We start from the raw sequence: 19,480 nt of genomic DNA, 5'->3' as shown, positions 1-19,480 counted from the left end.
CTTGCATTCACCTTACACCATGATGTCACTTCCTCATCAATAATTTAAGCATAAGAAATGGATTAAAGGGATTCTAAAGGACCTTCTCATAGATGAAGAAACAGAAACCAACTTGAATCTCTAAGATACTAATGCAGTTCTCTTACCTTGTTCTTTGATCTGACGAATTTGCTTCACAGTTTCTTTTAAGATTGCACATTTGTCAGGTTTGAAGTTAAAGTTGTCTATATCATTAAAATTTGCAAAAATCAGCTCTGCAAGTTCTTCTATGTATTTATTTTCCTGTTCACGGTTACGTTTCTCAGTGTTCCTTTTCGGGCTGAAAAGAAGATACACATTTTAATTATGCATTTGAAAAAGACTATTACTAAAAAAAAGGACAAGCACATTAAAACCAATTTTAATACAAATATAGCAAATAACATTTACCTATATAAACAGAAATACTCGAGGAAAAGATACAACTTGTCCTAAATGTTGTATGTTTATTTATTTTTGCACAAACTTACATTGGTTTGTAATTATATATTTATTACTATTGTGATTATTTTTTCAATGTGCTTAATACCTCCCACTGAACTATCAGTTTCAACACGACAAAGATCTTCATAGTTTCACTTAACACTGTGCTTATAGTGTTTCACCCAAGCCGGGTGTGGAAGAGCACCCTTATAATCCAGTACTTGGGAGGCTGAGACAGGAGAATCACAGGTTCGTGGCCAGCCTCAGCTACTTAGTGAGGCTGTTCACAACTTAGCAAGACCCTGTTTCAAAATTAAGAATAAAAAAAATGGGGCTGGAGATACAGTTCAGAGACAGAATAACCCTGGGTTCAACCCTCAATACTTAAAGAAAAAAAATAGTGTTTCACATGAGTAGACATTGAAATTACTGTCACATAAAAAAAGGGGAATTTTTAAAAGGTAAGGGAGGTTACATTTATAAACATTTGAAAATTAAGTTTAGTAAAAAGAGAAACGGAATTTAACCTAAGCCATTCCCATATGGGAATAAATAAATTTCTAGGTTTTTGGTAAAACATAAAAGACAATGAAAACAAATTTTCATTATTTCATAAGCTTCTTTGGGATGTTAGTAATAAGACCAGCAGCCTTTTAGGATAATGCAAAAAGCCCCAATACAGCTAGAAATAAAAGTGAAACTGAACCAGGGTTTTGTTAACTGTCCAACCTGAATGACATGCAAAATGTAAATAGTCAAAGTTCAACTAAAGTTTTAAAAAGCTAACAGAAGGGGAGAATATCACAAGTGACAAAACCTTCTCATTTAAACTTGACAAATAGCAAACTCAAAGGTTTCTTCTGATAACAACAACACACAGTTACTTTCTCAAGTGCAAAAGATGGCCCACTAAATGGCATTCAAAATGAGATAGTAAGGAAGAGAAGCCATTTTCTGTATTTAAAAATACCTAATTTAAAATTTTTGAAAACTTGCACTAGACTTATCTCTATGTATCAGTTTTATTTCATTAAGCTATAAACCTAAAATATAACATAAATTCTCCATCTTGTAGTGGTTATGTGATATGTCCAAGACCACCCAGTGACTTACAGGCAGAACAGGGAAAGAAATTTGTTTTTCTCTAAGTCTCATTTTTGCCCCTAGTATCTGTTTTATTATTTTACTTTAGTTGTATTAGAGGACTGAATCCAGGGTCATTTTACTTCTGAGCCACAGTACCAAACCTATTTTATTTTTTAATTTCTTATCAGGGTCTTACTAAATTGCTGAGGCTGGACTTGAACCTACAATCCTCCTGTCTCAAGTGCAAAAGAGGGCCCACTAAATGGCCCACCAAATGCCAGGATTATGAGCCTATGCCACCACATATGGGGTTCCCATCTTAAGTACAGCAAAAAGCAGGGGTGGTTACAAGGCTTTGAAGAGCCCAGTTTCCATTCTGGTCCCCCTCCTCCCTCTACTACCACCCACCCTCACCCTTCCCACCTCCGCACTGCACAGGAAAATGTCAAACAGGCAAGAAAGAGGAGCTGGGTTACAAAGACCTCCCCCAAGGGAGCACCAGACTGAGGGCTCAGAGACACGTGCACTCTCTACCACATAGGCTTAGCTCCATATTAGCTATGAGAGCAGCCAGACCCTGGAACACTAATCATTTACCATGTCACCTCCCCAGACTCCTGAGTACTACAGGTAATCTGAGAGCCAGAAGGTAGAGGCGAGGATGTGGAGAACAGGGGTGTGATATGCTGGCTGTTTTAGCTGACAACTAGGGGAAAAAGGAGTCTAACATACTGGCTGTTTGCCCTTTCTCCTCTTCTCTTAAAGACGTTACCTAGCGCTCTTCCCTACTGTCTTTCCCGGTCTGATCTTTTTACTGGCTATTACACAGAAGTTGCTGTATTAACTTTTTAAATCATTTATAGGATTTAGAACATCAAAAGACTTAAAACTCTCCTATCTCTGCTCTTTCATTGTCTAGTTCCCATCTCCCAAAACGGGTAAGAACTTTGAATCTTTCTTAGATTTGTATTGTCTACAATACAAACATAGATTCAATTTTAGCCGGGCGTGGTGGCGCACGCTTGTAATCCCCGTACTTGGGCGGCTGAGACAGGAGAATCACACAGGTTCAAAGCCAGCCTCAGCTACTGAGTGAGGCTTTCAGCAACTTAGTGAGATCCTGTTTCCAAATAAAGTATAAAATATATCTGGGAGTATAGCCTGGAGGTAGAAAGCCCCTTGTACTACCCCCAGTACCGCCCCCCCGCCACACACACGATTCATTTTTTTCCTTTTTTATACAAATGGTAGCATACTCTACAAACATTCCCTAAACCTTGCTATTTCTCCATCACAATATCCTTGAGATTTTTTTTTCATACTAAATCATAAAATGCCCTTATTCTTGATCATAGCTTTATTGTGTTCCAGGTTATAGATATACCACAGAGGTTCAAATAGTTCCCCACGAACATTTACTTTTCTACTCTTTTATAATTGTAATCAACGCTATAAGACGCAACATCAAAGATAAATCATTTTATACTTATGAAATATCATATGAAAATTCCTAGTTCAAAGAGGATATGCCTTTGATATTGCCACATTAACCTCCATGGAAGTTCTAACAACAAACACTTCCAACCATAATATAATAAGGTGAAATTTGCTTCAAAATTATTTGTTGTAGCCAGACATGGTGGCACATGCTTGTAATCTCAATACTTGGGAGTCTGAGATAGGAGGATCGCAGGTTCACGGTCAGCCTCAGCTACTTAGTGAGGACCTTCCCAACTTAGTGAGACCCTGTTTCAAAATTAAAGAATAAAAAATAGGGATGGCGGTGTAGCCGGGAGGTAGAATGCCTTTAAGTTCAATCACCAATACCACAAAAAAAATTATTTAATTTATTCACTGGAAGAGCCACAATCTTTACTTTGAACACAAAAGCAAATGGTTTAGCATTTCATATCATTAAAAATTAAAACAAATAAGAACCCAGTATAAAATCGTACCAGCAAATCTTTTCACTCTAATCTACATCTTACAATTTTGTGATCTAACAGAAAAGAAAATATGAAAAATTCAAGATTACAGAATGAATTTATTATAAGAATCAAATACACAGGGGAAATCAGAAGAAGTATATGACTTTCCTCCTCTTGTAAAGAATAAAATTTTTAGCTGGCATATTCAAATAAGCTAATATATATTTAAAAGTTTAACCACTAAAACTATTTGAATTGGAATAAAATCAATGCTAAAGTAAAAAGGGAGTATGCATGAAACTTTAACAACACTCATTTTCTCCGCAAGCACCTCACCTGGGTCCAAGCTGGTCAGAACATTCCTTGCGCTTTCTTGTCTCTGCCCTGGACGGGTCAGAGGTGTTTTCTCCCATCCCACTCATCTTGAACACATATCAGCAACTAAAACAAAACAAGGAAGGAAAAAAGTGTAAAGAGCTGACGATATAATAATAACTTTGTTAACAACTTCAGAACTTTGACTTCCACTAGGAATCTGACAGTAATTCACACAGTTTTGAAATGTGCATGTGTTAATTTCTAATTAAAAAGCTCCCCCACCCCTTAAACATTGCTTAAAGTTTAAACAAATGAAAAGGTTGGCATTTAAGAATCAAAGCAGCCTACCTCATTGGACCAAAACTCTCCAAACAGGAGCTGGACTGCCATAGCACCCTGCGCCAGCCACAACCTGCCAGCCTTGGGCCTAGGCACCAGCCTCCAGTTTCAGGGGTGTTCTTGCAACATGTGGAAGCCACAGGTGTTGTAAGGGCTCTCTGCCCAGTCTCTGTTTTGAGCTGGCTAATGTGAAGTCTGTGCTGCAACAGCTCACCCCGACATAGAGCACTGGGAAGAAGCAGTGCCACCACACTAAATTTAAGGGCCCCAAATTTAGCCAGGTAGATCTGATACCCCGAGTTACTGCCTCTCAAGTAGAGGCTCTTCCTGCCTCCCTTAGGAGGTTCATTGCTCAGGGGCTTCCTCACTGTTCTTTCCTTGGTGGCCTGTATTGTGGCAGCTGCCTCCTTGCACATGGTATGCACATCCTGCCTCCCCTGGACTTTCCTTCTCTCGGTTCTAGGTGCTATCACCAAAGGTCTCTAAATGTACCACCAAAAATCAGGCTAACTATTGACTTTAAGGTGAGAGGACCATTCATTACAGTTCCTGTATGCTAAATTCTTTTCAGTAAGAAAATAAAACTGCAGGTATGGCTCTGCAGTAGAGTACCTGGCCTAACATGCAGAAGGCCCTGGGCTCAATCTCAGAACCACACACATGCATGTGCACGCACACACACAAGAGAAAGGAAAATCAGTGTGCTCACACTGATCATTGCTAGCAGAACCAAAATACCTATGTAAGAACAAGAGAGTGATGGCCGCTGAGGTTCCAAGAGTTAAACAAAGAGACCAACCAAGGTTTTAAGGAAGCAAAAGAGACTAGTTGTTACTCAAGGTGCTTAATAACTTGCTTGGCTGAAGATGGGGGAAAAATGCAGTCCCCAAAGTAGAAGATGGCATTTAAGCCTTTCCTAGACAGGCATTTCCATGCTACTTCCCATTTCTTTTGTCCCCCAGGCTTCTAAATCATCTTTGCTTCCCCTTTACCATTTACAGTGACTTTTCTTCCTGTCTAGATTAGAAAAAGTCAGAAAGTCCAAGTCAGTGGAAGATCAAGAACTTAAAAAAGATAGCAGAGAGTAAGAGGTTGAGCATGAGCAAAAATGACGAGCAAGGCAGGCTAAAGAAAACGGCTGCCACATACCAACCCACTTGGCCGACTGCTTCCTTCACTGTGATCTGGGATGCCCAGTTTCATCACAATCCTTTGTTCTGGCCACTACTCTGATCCAAAGGGGCAGTAGTGCCAGTTGTTTTTAAAGAGTGATGTGTAAGAAGAAGGAAGAATATTGTAACAGCTGAGGGAGGCTGAACCAATCACATTCAATTCAAGAGGTCACATGAAGGCTTTGATATGGAACTGAGCCCTGAGCTTCCTGCTGGGGAAGCAATGTAACCAAGTCCCAAGGTCCTGTACTGTGTCACAATTTTGGCCTGATAATAAATTAGTATAATCTGTATTCAGTTTTGCTACTCATTTAGCATTTACTGTGTACCAAGCAATTTACAGATTCAAAGACAGACTGTGAAGAGGAAGACTGCAGAGAGGCCCTTGGCCAGCATCGCATCCAAGCTTCACCACTTGGTCACCCATGTGACCCCAAGAAGTCACCTCACCCCTCATGCCTTGATGATTCCTCTGTAAAATGGAAAAAAAAATTAGCATTTATGCAGAGGTAACCAGGCAGATTAGCAAATGGCAGAACTGGGATTTATACACTGGCTTGCCAGAATTCCTACTCTCACAGCAAAACACTACTCATCAAACAAACCATTCTTCCTCCATCACATAGGCCAGGCAAGAGAAGAAGATCTGGACTGCATACCTGCTGTGCTTCTCCCTATTCCTATTATCTAAATTTCATCCATCCATTCATCAAAGATGCCTAGCTGAGCATGGTAGTACAAACTTGAGACAGGAGGATCAGGTGGTTCATGGAAACCCTCAGCTACTTAGTAGTGAGGTCCTTTGCAACTCAGTGAGACCCTGTTTCAAAATAAAAAAAATAAAAAATAGGGCTGGGTGTGTAGCTCGGAAGTGGAATGCCCCCAGGTTCCATCCCCAGTACCACCACAGAAAGAAAGAAAGAAAGAAAGAAAGAAAGAAAGAAAGAAAGAAAGAAAGAAAGAAAGCTTGCCTGTCATTATAAATAAGGCTCTGTTTTGTGAGGAACATAAAGAATAATATTGATATTAAGGAAAAAACAGGTGAGATAAATTCATATATGTAAATATTGGATTTTTACATAAATTGAATATGTAAAAAATAGGAAATCTACAATTTCTACATACTCGAAAGGAGAGTAGTGATGGCTCTGGCAGAGGAGGTATGGAGCCTGGTCTGGAGGACAACCTAGAAGTTTTTTTGAGGTACTGAGGATTCAACCCAGGGGCTTTCTACTGCAGAGCTACACTCCCAGCCCTATTTTTAATTTATTCATCTTTTTTGAAAAAGGGTCTAAGTTGTGGAGGGCCTCACCAAGAGCTGAGGCTGGCTGTACCTGCAATCCTCCTGTCTCAACCTCCCAAGTCCTGGGATCACAAGTGTGAGTCACCACACCCAGCTTCTAGGATATTAAATGGCAGGGTGGGGAGCTAGGCAAGTACAGGCACAGGGGTTGAAGCATAAACCTAAACGAATACTAGAACTTTTCTCAGACAATACCCTACCCTACACACATTCATTTTCAGAATTTCTTTCTGAAGTACAATTCCCACAGTTTTTCACTCATGAGCATGTGAGGGAAAAAATGACACATCCAACCTAAGTAAGCTTTTAACAAGTAACCCTGGAAGCAGTTTTCTAAGTGATAAAAATGTAAATAAGTTGTATCATTAAGATATAACCTTTAAGTCAGGTGTTGGTTCATGCTTGTAATAAGAGTACTTAGATGGCGAAAACAGGAGGATCACAGGTTCAAGGTCAGACTTAGCAACTTAAGACTCTCAGTAACATTGAGGGACACTGTTTCAAAATAAAAAATGAAAAGGTCTGGTGATATAGCTCAGAGGTAGAATGCCCCTGGTTCAGTCTCTAGTACCCCCAAACCCAAATATAAAAACCTTCAAAATATAGTAAAATGCTTTACATAGTAGGTACAGAAGATAAATTTTGCTCTCCAAAAGCATCACCATGTATATTTAAAAAAAAAATACAACCACCAGAATGATCAGAGTTTTTTTCAACAGAAAATTAATAAGTTATGGTTTAACTTAGTCATATGTACCCAGTTTGGGGCTTGAACATTAATATCAGTATCATCTCCTTTTAAATTTCCCAAATGTATCCTAATAATCGTATCCTTACAGACGTAGACAGTACTGACATACTTCACCAATGGGCATGAGGTAAAGAGTAGAGCAGGAAGAAGTGTTTTCTGGTCTTAGTAAAACCATGCCAGCACAACTGTATTTGATATGCATCTGCCGGAGGCTAGCTAACACTACAGATTTCCCTCCTAAAGCAAGTTATGTAAGTGCCAGGTTTCCTTTAATATTACAGGATGGTACCTTAAACACATTTCCTCAAAACCTAAAAATTTCTGCTTTATGAATACTGCTTCCTTACTTCTCTGTGTCTGCCCCATGTGAGACAATTTCCTAGGGTATATGTTTCTGGTGCACGTTTCCAACCAACTTTCATATGACCAAAAAGAAAAAATGTGGGTAGGAGAGGATGAAGTCCACAGAAGTTGGCCAAATCAAGAAACGGGATATCCCTTGCCGGGACCCATCAGGCTAAAGACTTACCAACTCAAAGGGGTGGTTCCTAAGAAACTCTGCCAAGGACCCCGGGAAAACAAAGTGAAGACAGATCTCCAAACAACCAACCAACCAACCAGGAGGAAAGGGAAGGAATATAAGGTCGGAGGGTGAAAAGGAGAGTAACAGACAGGTGGTAGGGGCCACTTTCTTGAATAGGCACATGGATTTATGAGAAAAATTGGGCCCCATGAATGAGGTGCTCCAGGAGGAGCAGCCTGGCCTTCCTGTTCAGGTGACTAATTCAGTCACCCTGTGTGCACCTCGGCTGGGAGGGCATGTCAATGTTTTACTTGGGCATGTGGCGAGGCCAGGTGAGTTCATTTTTCCCAGCACTCAAAATACCAGGCGAGGTGGAAGTGATGTAGGTAGACAGACAAGTCAGATAATAAATGGCTTTCGTCTATACTTGCCCAGAAAAATAAGACTATATGAATAGAAGAGTTTTAATGTATTTTTGTAGATAAAATTTAAAAATTTACTTCCAATGAAAAGGTAGGAAATAGACAGGACTGAAATGTAGCACTGGAGCCGGGCGTGGTGGCGCACACTTGTAATCCCAGCATTCGGGAGGCTGAGACTAGAGGAGCACGGTTTGCAGACAGCTTCAGCTACTTAGAGAGGCCCTCTGCAACTCAGTGAGACCCGGTTTCAAAATAAAGAATAAAAAAATAGGGCAGGGGGTGTAGCTTGGAGATAGAATGCTCCTGGGTTCCATCCCCAGACCCCTGTGTGTGTGTGTGTGGGGGGGGGATATAGCACTGAAGATTTAAACATCTTCTTACTGGCTCTAAAATTAACAATTCCTCAACATTTCTGTATGTATTCAATATTCTCATGAAATTAAAATTCCTGAGCACGTCACTCTCAGTTCTGAAGCTGTTCAATATAAATCACAAAAACTGAAAATGAGACTAGTCAACTCTGGGGCTGCATCTGATGGAAATCACAGTCACTGCTAGCAAACTGGTTTCTACAAGATATTGGAGCTGAAGGACAAGAATGGAAAAGAAGTTTCTATTTGTCCGTACTTGTTATCTATAGCCACACAATAGCCCTACTTTTACCCTCCATTTTATCATTTGATATCAACTTGTATGAGTTAGAAAAGAGTTACAGGCACAAGATTCAGTACGTTTTATTTTTTAAAAGGTAACAATATTCTGGAAGGGGTGAACAATGCCAGTCAAATCCTTAGCAAATGACAGGAAGCAAAGTAAATCATCAGACCTCAAGACAATTCAAAAGTACATTCTTCTTTCATGGAACTCATCCATATAACTTATAAGGTAACAAAGCTGCTGCTTGCAAAACAGCTTCATATCATTAATGCTAGTTAATCATCCGGGATTCATGTAAATGATAATGTATATTTTAGCTTTTATCAATATAGGACATCTTCCAAACCATGCCTATAAAATGATTTATTATATGTTCAGCCAATTCAGGTAAAGGACAATAAAATGGACGGTATCATTATTGAAATTCACACACAATGAAGTGTTCAAACATCAAATCTTTGTTGCTAGCTCAAAAAAATATTTTTAAAAAAGTAAGGCACTTTCTGAAATACTTTAAGTTGGTCTATATAAAGAAATTTCCCCCCAGGGAGAAATGACATACAAAAAGCTGGTCCAACAACTTCTCTTATTAATGTCTATGAGGAGAACCTGCCTGGTAAGTCATGTGCTCTTGCAGAGACCAGAAAGGCCCCTGAACCCAAAGCCTTCCAGGTTTTGTCGTTGTTCTGTAGTGCTGGGGAGCCTCAAACAAGGCTAGCAAGTGCTCTAGTATTGACCTACACCCCTGCCCTCCAGGTCTTTTTAAAAGACTTATGATTTACTCTGTGTTATGGAGTCTGATTTTACACAAGCTTAAGACCAAGACATGCTCAAGAAATATAAAGTTTACATAAATTATCACAAGTATGTTTTCATTTCTACTCTACTAAACTATCTTTTACAGAGTCACCAAATGCTCAGAAGCTGGCCTTAAAAACTAAAGCTGCATTCAATATTTAGTTATCACAAATAAACACATTTGCTCATTCCAAATTCCAAACAGTTTTTCCCTCAAAGTATACTGTGTTCCAGGGAGGATCGCTTTAGTATACAAAAGCAAAATTTCTGGTCAGTCTATGATAAAGCTAAGGAAACACAATATCTAGTGCTTTAATAAACAAAATGTGCTGCTCAGCTGTGAATGCTTGAGAAGAGCAGAAAACAGAGCGGGCCAAACCTTAGCATCAGGTCAGATGATACACATAAAGACGTCCCACTGACAGAAAAAACACTTCCTTCCCAAAAGTGTTAATTGGTTGAAATTGCCCAAGGCAAATATACAGGCTATATGTACGCAAGGACATATTTTTGATGCATACAAAGAAGAAACATCACATATGCAAATGTAACGGTAGAATTATGTGCCTTTACTCACAGTAAGGGAAGCACACACAGACAAATCATTTTGTTTTTCCTACTGGCAAGCAGTAACATATTCTCCACCATAACAGAGGACACTACAATACTTTAAAGTATTTTAGGTAGTAAAGATGTATATTATTTCCTCAAAAGCATTATTATTCTTTTCACTAGATCATAAGAATACATTTAATCTCATCTTTACATAACAAGAGGGTACTTCTTGATTCTCAAGAAATTTTAATTTTCCTTACAGATTACTACCTATATCAATAGATTAAGACTCATAAAATTGCACATTAATTCATACAATGACAGAAGTCTTGCAAAGTCTTAGGACACTTACTGCAAATAAATCCAAAACAAAAGACATCTTATTTGGAAACAAATTCTCAGTTTGACTTTACAAGTTTACAACAACATACTTTACATTTGACTTTTTAAATAACTGTGATAAGCAAGACACAAACTACTCTCAGTGGGACAGACATTTTCAATACGAAACACTAGCAGTTACAGTTGGGGACAGGATTAAAGAAAACAGCATCCTACAACTAATCTCCAAGAAATAGTTTTTGTAACACAACCTACCTTCTGTATGCTGTATTATAGTCCATTAACAGTAATAAGAATGTACAAACAAATGTTTAAACTAAAAATTTCTTCTTTCTCAATATGCTCTGCTCTTAGATTTACTTTTGTATAATGGCCTTAAAGTGGAATATCAGACAGTAACTAGAAGACATATTCCATTTTCTGACTGAAAGCCAATAATACTCATGAATTTTTTAGCTGAAAGACACTTCGAAATACCACTGGGAAGACTGTAATAAACACATTAGAGTACAAATGGGCAGCAGCAACTCTTTAACACATGCTGCAATAATCAAATAAGGGGCTAAATTCATGTTCACTAGTGACACAAATATTTTAACACTGCCATCATCTATATCTTTTTCAAAGAAGGGAGGGACTGCTCACAAAGTCTTGTTGGCAAAAATTCAGTGCAGAATATTTGAGTAGCAGAGAGCTGTGCTGCACACTCATTACCAACAGGGGGAATGTCTAGTCCGACACCAGTAGCATGAGCTGGTTTCTATTTGAATTCTCATAGGTTAAGTTCCTTAACATCGCCAGTTGCTGGTCTGCTAACACATCCAACAACATCAGCTGATGCTAATATGGCCAGAAATAGCAAGGGTCAGTTTTAATAAGGACTCATGAGAAAACATCATGTAAAGATGCTATTTTCCTTGCATGATGCAAACGTTTTCCCTTCCCTTTCAGCAGGGTATACTTAGTCTCTATTTAATATTTTAAAAGTCAGATTTCACTGAAGGCTTAAGCATTCTGAAAAGAAATCCCTCAATGAGAACTGTAATTGTTAGTGACTGAGTTTCAAAGCTTATAGAAATTAAAATTAACTTATATTTTTTCATCTTTGAGGTGCTAGGGATCAAACCCAGGGCCTCTAATATGCTAGACAAGTATTCTGCCACTGAAGTATACACACAACTTTCCATTATCTTTCCTTACTTTGAAATACATTTTGAATTTTGCTATGGGAGTAAAAAACAAAACCTTCCTAATTTGAAAAAACTCACTGAAATGGCAAGCACAAGACAGACAGTACCTGTAAGAGAAGTGTGCTTATTATTTGACTTATAAAAAGTTCCTAAGTAAATAAATGAGAGTCCTCTCTCCTGGTATAATACCTACGTGTATTATTTTCTGGCTAACATGTATTGAGGACCTACAAGTTAGGCACTCACATAACTAACCACTTAAAATCCAATTCTGATAGATGTATTAAGATTTATGTGAATATTTTACAGATTATGGAACCTCTCTGGCCTGCTTCCATAAGTAATTTACCTAAGCCAAAGATAATAAATGGCAGGTTGGGATTCAAATAATAATAATTATTATTATTTTTGTCTGGTGCTGGGGATTGAACCCAAGGGCATTCTCCCTCCAAGCTATACATTATTTTTAAAATAATAGGGTCTCACTAAGTTGCATTGTGCCTCATAAAGTAGCTGAGGCTGGGCGCGAACACGGATCCTCCTGTCTCAGCCTCCAAAGTGCTGGGATTACAAGAGTGCACCACCACACCCAGCTTCAAATAATTTTTTGAGTGCTTACTATGTTGGCAGGTATACCCTATATACTTCAAAGGTATCAACTCTTTATTTCCTTAAAAGCACATGATTAGCACTATTATATAGATGAAGAAATTGAAGGTACAGAAGAGATAATGTAACTTGACATAGGAAGTTTTAGAGTTCATAAGTGAATCCAAATCATTCCTCAATTCTTAACCACTGTAATGTGGGCATTAAATGTTCCTATTCAGTACTTTAATACTTTCACTGAAGAAAAAATTTACTACTACAAAAGGAGCCAGAAATGGTGGCACATGCTTGTAATCCCAACATTTGGGAGGCTGACACAGGACACAGGAGGATCACGGTTCGCAGACAGCCTCAGGTACCAGGTACTTCTTAGTGAGGCCCTGTTTCAAAAATAAAGAATAAAAAAAGTGAGCCGGGCGCGGTGGCACACGCTTGTAATCCCTGCACTTGAAAGGCGGAGACAGAAGGATCGCACAGGTTCGAAGCCAGCCTTGATGGCTTAAGAGACCCTGTTTCCAATAAAAATATAAAATAGGTCTCTGGGAGTATAGCCAGGAGGTAGAAGGGTTCCATCCCCAGTACCACCAAAAAACAAAAACAAAAACAATAGCTTCTAATTGTCCCCTGCATAGCGAACACAAAACACAAATAATCTTGAGATGTGTTACCAATAATAATTTAATAGACTAGGAGCAGTCTAGAACAGGCATTAAAAAGATTAAAACAAACGTCTCTAATTTTGTAACATGTGCTTTCCACTTTTGTTTTAAAAATCTATTAGTCCTAAGACATTTCTGCATTGACAGAACAAAGAACAATTATTTTTATAAAACCTCTACCTTATTTAGCCATATCTGGCAAGTATTAAGCATGTGATGAAACTTTAAAGGAATTAAGATAATTGCTTGATACCACAGAGATAGCTAACTATATTATATTCCTCTGTCTGGTGCCAAAATCAAAGGGATAATTCATTAAGCTGCAATTCAAACCTTGGTTCCAACTGGGTTAGAATGATGTAGAGAAAACTAAGCTAGGTTTAAGACATTGTGATTCATTTTGTGTGTGTGTTCATAAGAACACACACATATGATTAGTTTGGTATTTTCTTTTAAAATCAATGTTTCAGAACCAAGAATAATGGTTATCACTCAGGGAAAAACATATTTGGACAATTAAGTTTTAGAAGGCTAAGTTAGTAGTAGTTCATACAGGTCTCCTTTTTGTATTAAAAATGTAACTAAAATTATAGGCTTTAACTTAAAATCTATATTCATTTATTTCCTTCTGATGTTCAGTTTGATTGTCCTGATAATTACTAAGTACTGGATAAGGGCAAATGACTGTGTTTCATGGACACTGCAGTATGATCACTAAATATGAAAGGGAATCAGATCTTAAGAAACAGATGTAGGGAAGGAACTGAAGCAGGGAACCAACAGGGAAGACAGCACCTAGGAAAAGCACCAAGTGCTAACACACTTCTTGTGTTGCAGGGGACTTGACAGAGGCTTTATAATGCCTGGGCTGGGTTTTTTAAGAATGGGTAAAGTTCTCCAAAGTGAAGATGGGGTGGTGGTGAGCATCAACAAGATGTTCCTAAGGCCCTCAAGTGTGCGATTCATGAAGAGTAGGGCTAGAGGACTGGGTGAGAACAGGTGGCTTCGAGGGCCCAGACCAAGAGTGCAGGAGCCTGCCTGCTCCAGTGTACCACCAGACCCTGGTTTGGGTGCTGCTGTACTAAGCCAGAGAGCCATTGAATGGTGCTTCTCAAAGTGTTGCAACTAGGAACTATCAGAAGCACACTCTGGCCCCAGATCAATCTTCTAGAAAAGAGAGGTCCAGGCAAGCCCAGCAATTCTGACTCCACTGAAGTTGAAGAGTCACTGCCATGAACTTCAGAGAGAGATTTTCCTGGCCCATCAGGGACCTGAAACCAGACAAACTTGGGAGGAAAGGGGGAGAAAATAAGCAGAATGCATTATATTTATTAAATTCGTTTAGATTATCAGGTATTTAGCTAAGAAATTAATTTGCAGAGCTTGAAAATCTTGATGCCAGAACAAGTACTAGTAATTCTTGCTAATTTAATAACTGCTGGTACAATGAACAGTTTTAAGCTGGAGAAAGTAGTTACAGCTATGCTAGAGAGATTAGCATGGCAATGGCATAGAGACATTTCTGGCAGTGTGGAGAGGAGAAGCTGAAGAAAAGCTGACAGGATGTTGCATGACTGCATTTACATGAAATGTCCAGAATAAGCAAGTCCATAGAAACAGAAAGTAGATTAATGGTTACCGGGGGCCTGGAAAGAGGGAATGGAGAGTGATTGCTAATGAACACAGGGTTACTTTTTGAACTGATGAAATGTTCTGAAATTAGACAATAGTGATAACTACATAATTTGTGAGAAACCAACAAACCACTGGAATGTATACTTTGTAAGGTTAAGTTTGTTATATGGATTTAACTTCAAATAGATGTTAGAAAAAGAATTTAATTTGAAAAATTTTTTTTTACTGTGCATGGTGGCACACACTTGTAATCCCTGTACTTGAGAGGCTGAGACAGGAGAATCACAGGTTTGCAGCCAATCTCAGCTACTTAGTGAGGCCCTCTGCAGCTTAATGAGACGCTGTTTCAAAATAAAGAATAAAAAATTGGGCTTGGGATGTAACTGAGAGATAAAATGGCCCTGGATTCAATCCCCAGTACAAAAACAAAAGAGCTTTAAAAAAATATATCTAAAGAATAAAAGCACATATTCCTACTATCCAGAGTATCACCATCACTGTTTTAAACTGGGAATGGTAGTGTACTAAGAGGAGGATCACAGGTTCAAGGCCAGCCTCAGCAACTTATGAAGACCTTGTTTTAAAATAAAATGAATAGTCGGCATAGTGGTGCTCACTCATAATCCCAGTACTTGGGATTACAGGTTCGCAGCCAGCCTCAGCTACTTAGGCTTTCCACAACTTAGTAGACCCTGTTTCAAAATAAAGAATAAAATATAGTGCTAGGGATGTGGCTTGGAGGTAGAATACCCCTGTGTTCAATCCCCAGCACTGTATAAAACAATAAAACTTAATCGATAAAACAAAATAGGGCTTAGAATGTAGCTCAGTTGTAGAGCACTTGCCTAGCATGCATAATGCCATGAATTCAATCCCTAGCAAAGCATAAACAAAACAAATAAATAAAAAGTGCTGGGTGTATAGTTTGGAGGCAGAATGTCCCTGAGTTCAATCCCCAGTGTGTGTGTGTGTGTGTGGGGGGGGGTTCCTACTAAATATAAAAAAATACTTATATGGAGCCAGGCATTGTGGTGCACGCCTGTAATCCTAGTACTTAGGAGGCTGAGACAAGAGGATCGCGGATTTGAGATCAGCCTCAGCAACTTAAGTGAGACTCTCACTAAGTTACAGTGAGAGATGCTGTTTCAAAAACAAAAAATTAAAACTGTGCTGGAAATATAACTCATAGGTAGAATGCCCCTGGGATCAAGCCCCAATATCTGCCCCTCCCCCCAGCACACAATGCATATTGTGTGTATTATGTACAAACCAGATGTTGGGCGTGGTGGCGCACACTTGTAATTCCAGCATTTGGGAGGCTAAGACTGGAGGATCGTGGTTCACGGCCAGCCTCAGCTACTTAGTGAGGCCCTCTACAACTTAGTGAGATCCTGTTTCAAAATAAAGAATAAGAAATAGGGCTGGGGTGGGGGGGGGTGGCTCAGAGGTAGAATGCCTCTGGGTTCCATCTCCAGACTCACCAAATAAAAAAAAAAATTACAAGCCAGACATATAATTTTATAGCTGTCCTTTTTATTCTTAATGTTACACACTAATTTTTCCACGGCATTAAAATATCTTCATAATTTCAATGGCTCTATAATATTCCATCATATGAATATATCATATTTAAAGCATTTTCTATAAGTAACCAGATTGTTTCCACCTCTTTTGCTACTATAAATAACACAGTGATTCAACAACCTAATGAGACCATTTCCAAATAGAAAATAAAATGGGTCTGAGAATTTAGTTCATAGGTAGAATGTTTCTGAGTTCAATCAATTCCCAGCACACACACACACACACACACACACACACACACACACACACACACACACAGGAATGCAGATCAAAATGTATATAAAGCTATTTATCACTCTGTGTGTGTGTGTGTGTGTGTGTGTGTGTGTGTGTGTGTTGCTAGAGATTAAACTCAGAGGCATTCTACCTCTGAGCTATACCCCCAGCCATTTATTTTTATTTTTATTTTTTTGTTTTGAAACAGTCTCATTGGGTTGCTGAGGCTTGTCTTGAACCTGGGATCTTCCTGTCTCAGTCTCACAAGTACTGAAATTATAGGCATGTGCCACCATGCCCAGCTTGATCCACATCTGATTATTTAACTACAATAGTCTTTGAAATATAGGTACTAGACCGAAGGATGTGACCATATTTAAGCCTATCTATGCATACTGTCAAGTTATTTTCCAAGAAGGTTGTATCCATGTCTAATTCCACTGGCAGAAATTCCTATCTCACAATTAATAGAAATAGGTACTATGATTTTTAAAAATGCTTTGCTAATGTGAAGATTGTGATATGACATTGTCTTACAATTTAAACTGATCACTAATAGTTGAACATCATTGAAATGTTTATAGCACTTTATTCTTACTCTGACAGAAAGTTGACTGCAGGTGTGATACAGATATAATAGTCAGCCACACATTTGATATAATGTTTGTGTGGACATCAAAACAAATCCTGGCTTCAACTGGTGTTTCCAAAATTTGGCCGCTAATGAACCACTGGAGGAGCTTTAGAAAAATACAGATTTCCTGCTGGGCATGGTGGCTGGTGTCTGTAGTTCTGGCACCACCCATGCTAATGGAGACAGAGGCAGGGGAATTGCTTTGAGCACCAGAGTTTAAGGCTAGTTTGTGTAACATAATGAGAATCCACCTCAAAAAAGGGGGAAAAAAAAACAAAAACTAAAAACCAGATTTTCTGATCCACCCCAGACTGACTAAAGCAGAATCCCTTCAGATGGACCCGAGGAGATCAGCTAAGCCTGCCTAGCAATGACTGAAAGAGCGGCATTCAGGAGTAGGGCTGGACGACAGCAAAGGCTAAAGTGCCACGGCCAGGGGAACAGTAAGCAGTCCTGGTATTATCAGGATATTGGCCTTTTTTTCTTTTTGGCTTTCTTGGCAGGCCACTACTTTCCCTACAGTCCATCCTGTAGAAGCTGCAATCCTCTTATTATGGAGATAGTAGGAAGATGAGCTAGAGACCCACACTCCTCATTCTTGAGAGAAGCACTCTAACACAAGGTGCCCTGTAGAAACTTTTCTGCTTCCCTGAAAACAACTTCTCTACAACACCCCATCTACCTTCCTGTCTCTGATATTTACCAACATGCAACTCAATCCACATCTGCTAAGTAATTTGGCATCTGGTTAGTTCTTTCTGTCTGGCCAAATACAGTCACCAATCTAAGTGATTTCAAAGACTATGAGAATGATCTTCACGGGACAGGTCCCTGTCTGTCTCAAATCCCAACAAAGCTCACTGTACTTCAGCCACAGGTGCCTGCCTAGAACCATACCCTGAACCTTCTTGTAGCCCAGAACTGTTCCACTTGAATACCACTTGTTGCCTCAGCCTCCTAACAGACTGGCTTTCTTACTGTGTTCTTCCACATATCTGGTCTTCAGTGCACAGTACAGTCTCTTGGTCTTTTCTCATATCCTTTTCTTCCTTGCTGCTAGATCCACCCTTTGCCTACAGCATTCTCAGTTCCCTTTCACAATCTCCTCCTAAAGAATTAATTCTGCGAAACATCCCAAGTGTTGGACATGGATGGGGAACACCACACAGCTCTGGGGCAGAAGGGCCAGGCTCTCTGTCCTGCTGGGAAACCTTGTACTTTGCTGCAGCAAGTATTTCCAGCTTTCACAACATCAGCAAATACCTGTTCAATCGGATTTTCTTCAACTTCCCCTTTCTCCTACTTAGAAAGATAACTATATCTGTCTTCAATACCACTTCTGGCATCTCAGAGGATGTGTGGTCCTTCTTTCTGTAAACATTAATCCTCCAAGACATTTTGTGTTCTCTGCTCCACCTTCTTTGAAAGCCACCACATACAATAGTGGCGGCCTCTCGGTCTCACTTTTTCAACTTCTTCCTCTCTACTTCAATCTACACACATTCTTAGGTCACTGAACTCTGAATCTTTCTCTGGCTACCATCAATCTTACACCTTTCTTTCACATCTATTACTGTCTGAAGTATATAGGTCTGCAATCCCTTAGCTCAAACATGAGGGGGGTCACATGATTTGAAATTCATACATATGTGTGTACACACACACACACACACACACACACACACACACAAACTTAATTTAAGAAAGATAATATATGCAGCTGGGTGTGGTGATACATACTTGTAATCCCAGTACTTTGGGAGGCTGAGCCAGGAAGATTGAAGGTTTAAGAATAGTCTCAGCAAGTGAGACTTTCATCAACCTAGGGGATGTGGCTTGGAGGTTGACAGCCCCTGGGCTCAAGTCTCAATACTCAGTAAAGCGCGTGCGCATACACGCATACACACACACACACACACACACACACACACACACACACACACACACACACATACCACATTTCATTACATCTCCAGAAGCATTCTAAATTGAATTCAGTATTATTCCTGCAGTGAAATATGTGAACTAAGAGAGACAAATGAAGATTATAAATCATCTCACATCTATTCAAATGATGTTATGGAATGAGTTATGAAACCTTTCCATTTTCAGTCTGTTGAATTCTGAGATTCCAATAAAGAAACGCAGGTCTGTAGTCTATTCCTATCACCTTCCACTCACTCTGCATCCAGAGCAACTGCCCTTCTTCCATGAAGTCGGCCTCCCTTAGTCTTCCTTCTGTGATACTCCAGTGCCAAAACCTACAGAAATCCTGACATGCTGTCTGCTATTTCCAA

General features: G+C 39.2%; 1 protein-coding gene across 1 annotated transcript in view; it reads right to left on the bottom strand.

Moving 5' to 3' along the window:
* NCOA2 (nuclear receptor coactivator 2) overlaps positions 1 to 3,898 on the bottom strand; it is a gene marked incomplete at both ends in the record, with an annotated part of 110,894 nt that extends 106,996 nt beyond the window's left edge. The window contains 2 exons of the mRNA XM_080694764.1: positions 147 to 319; positions 3,813 to 3,898. Coding sequence (XP_080550890.1) covers positions 147 to 319; positions 3,813 to 3,898 — 259 coding nt within the window. The remainder of the gene's footprint in view (positions 1 to 146; positions 320 to 3,812) is intronic.
* Between the last annotated feature and the right edge of the window lie 15,582 nt (positions 3,899 to 19,480).

This window comes from Muscardinus avellanarius (assembly GCF_963383645.1).
Source record: "Muscardinus avellanarius genome assembly, chromosome: 4".
Taxonomy (NCBI): Eukaryota; Metazoa; Chordata; class Mammalia; order Rodentia; family Gliridae; genus Muscardinus; species Muscardinus avellanarius.
This window is presented reverse-complemented; position numbering and strand designations above follow the sequence as displayed.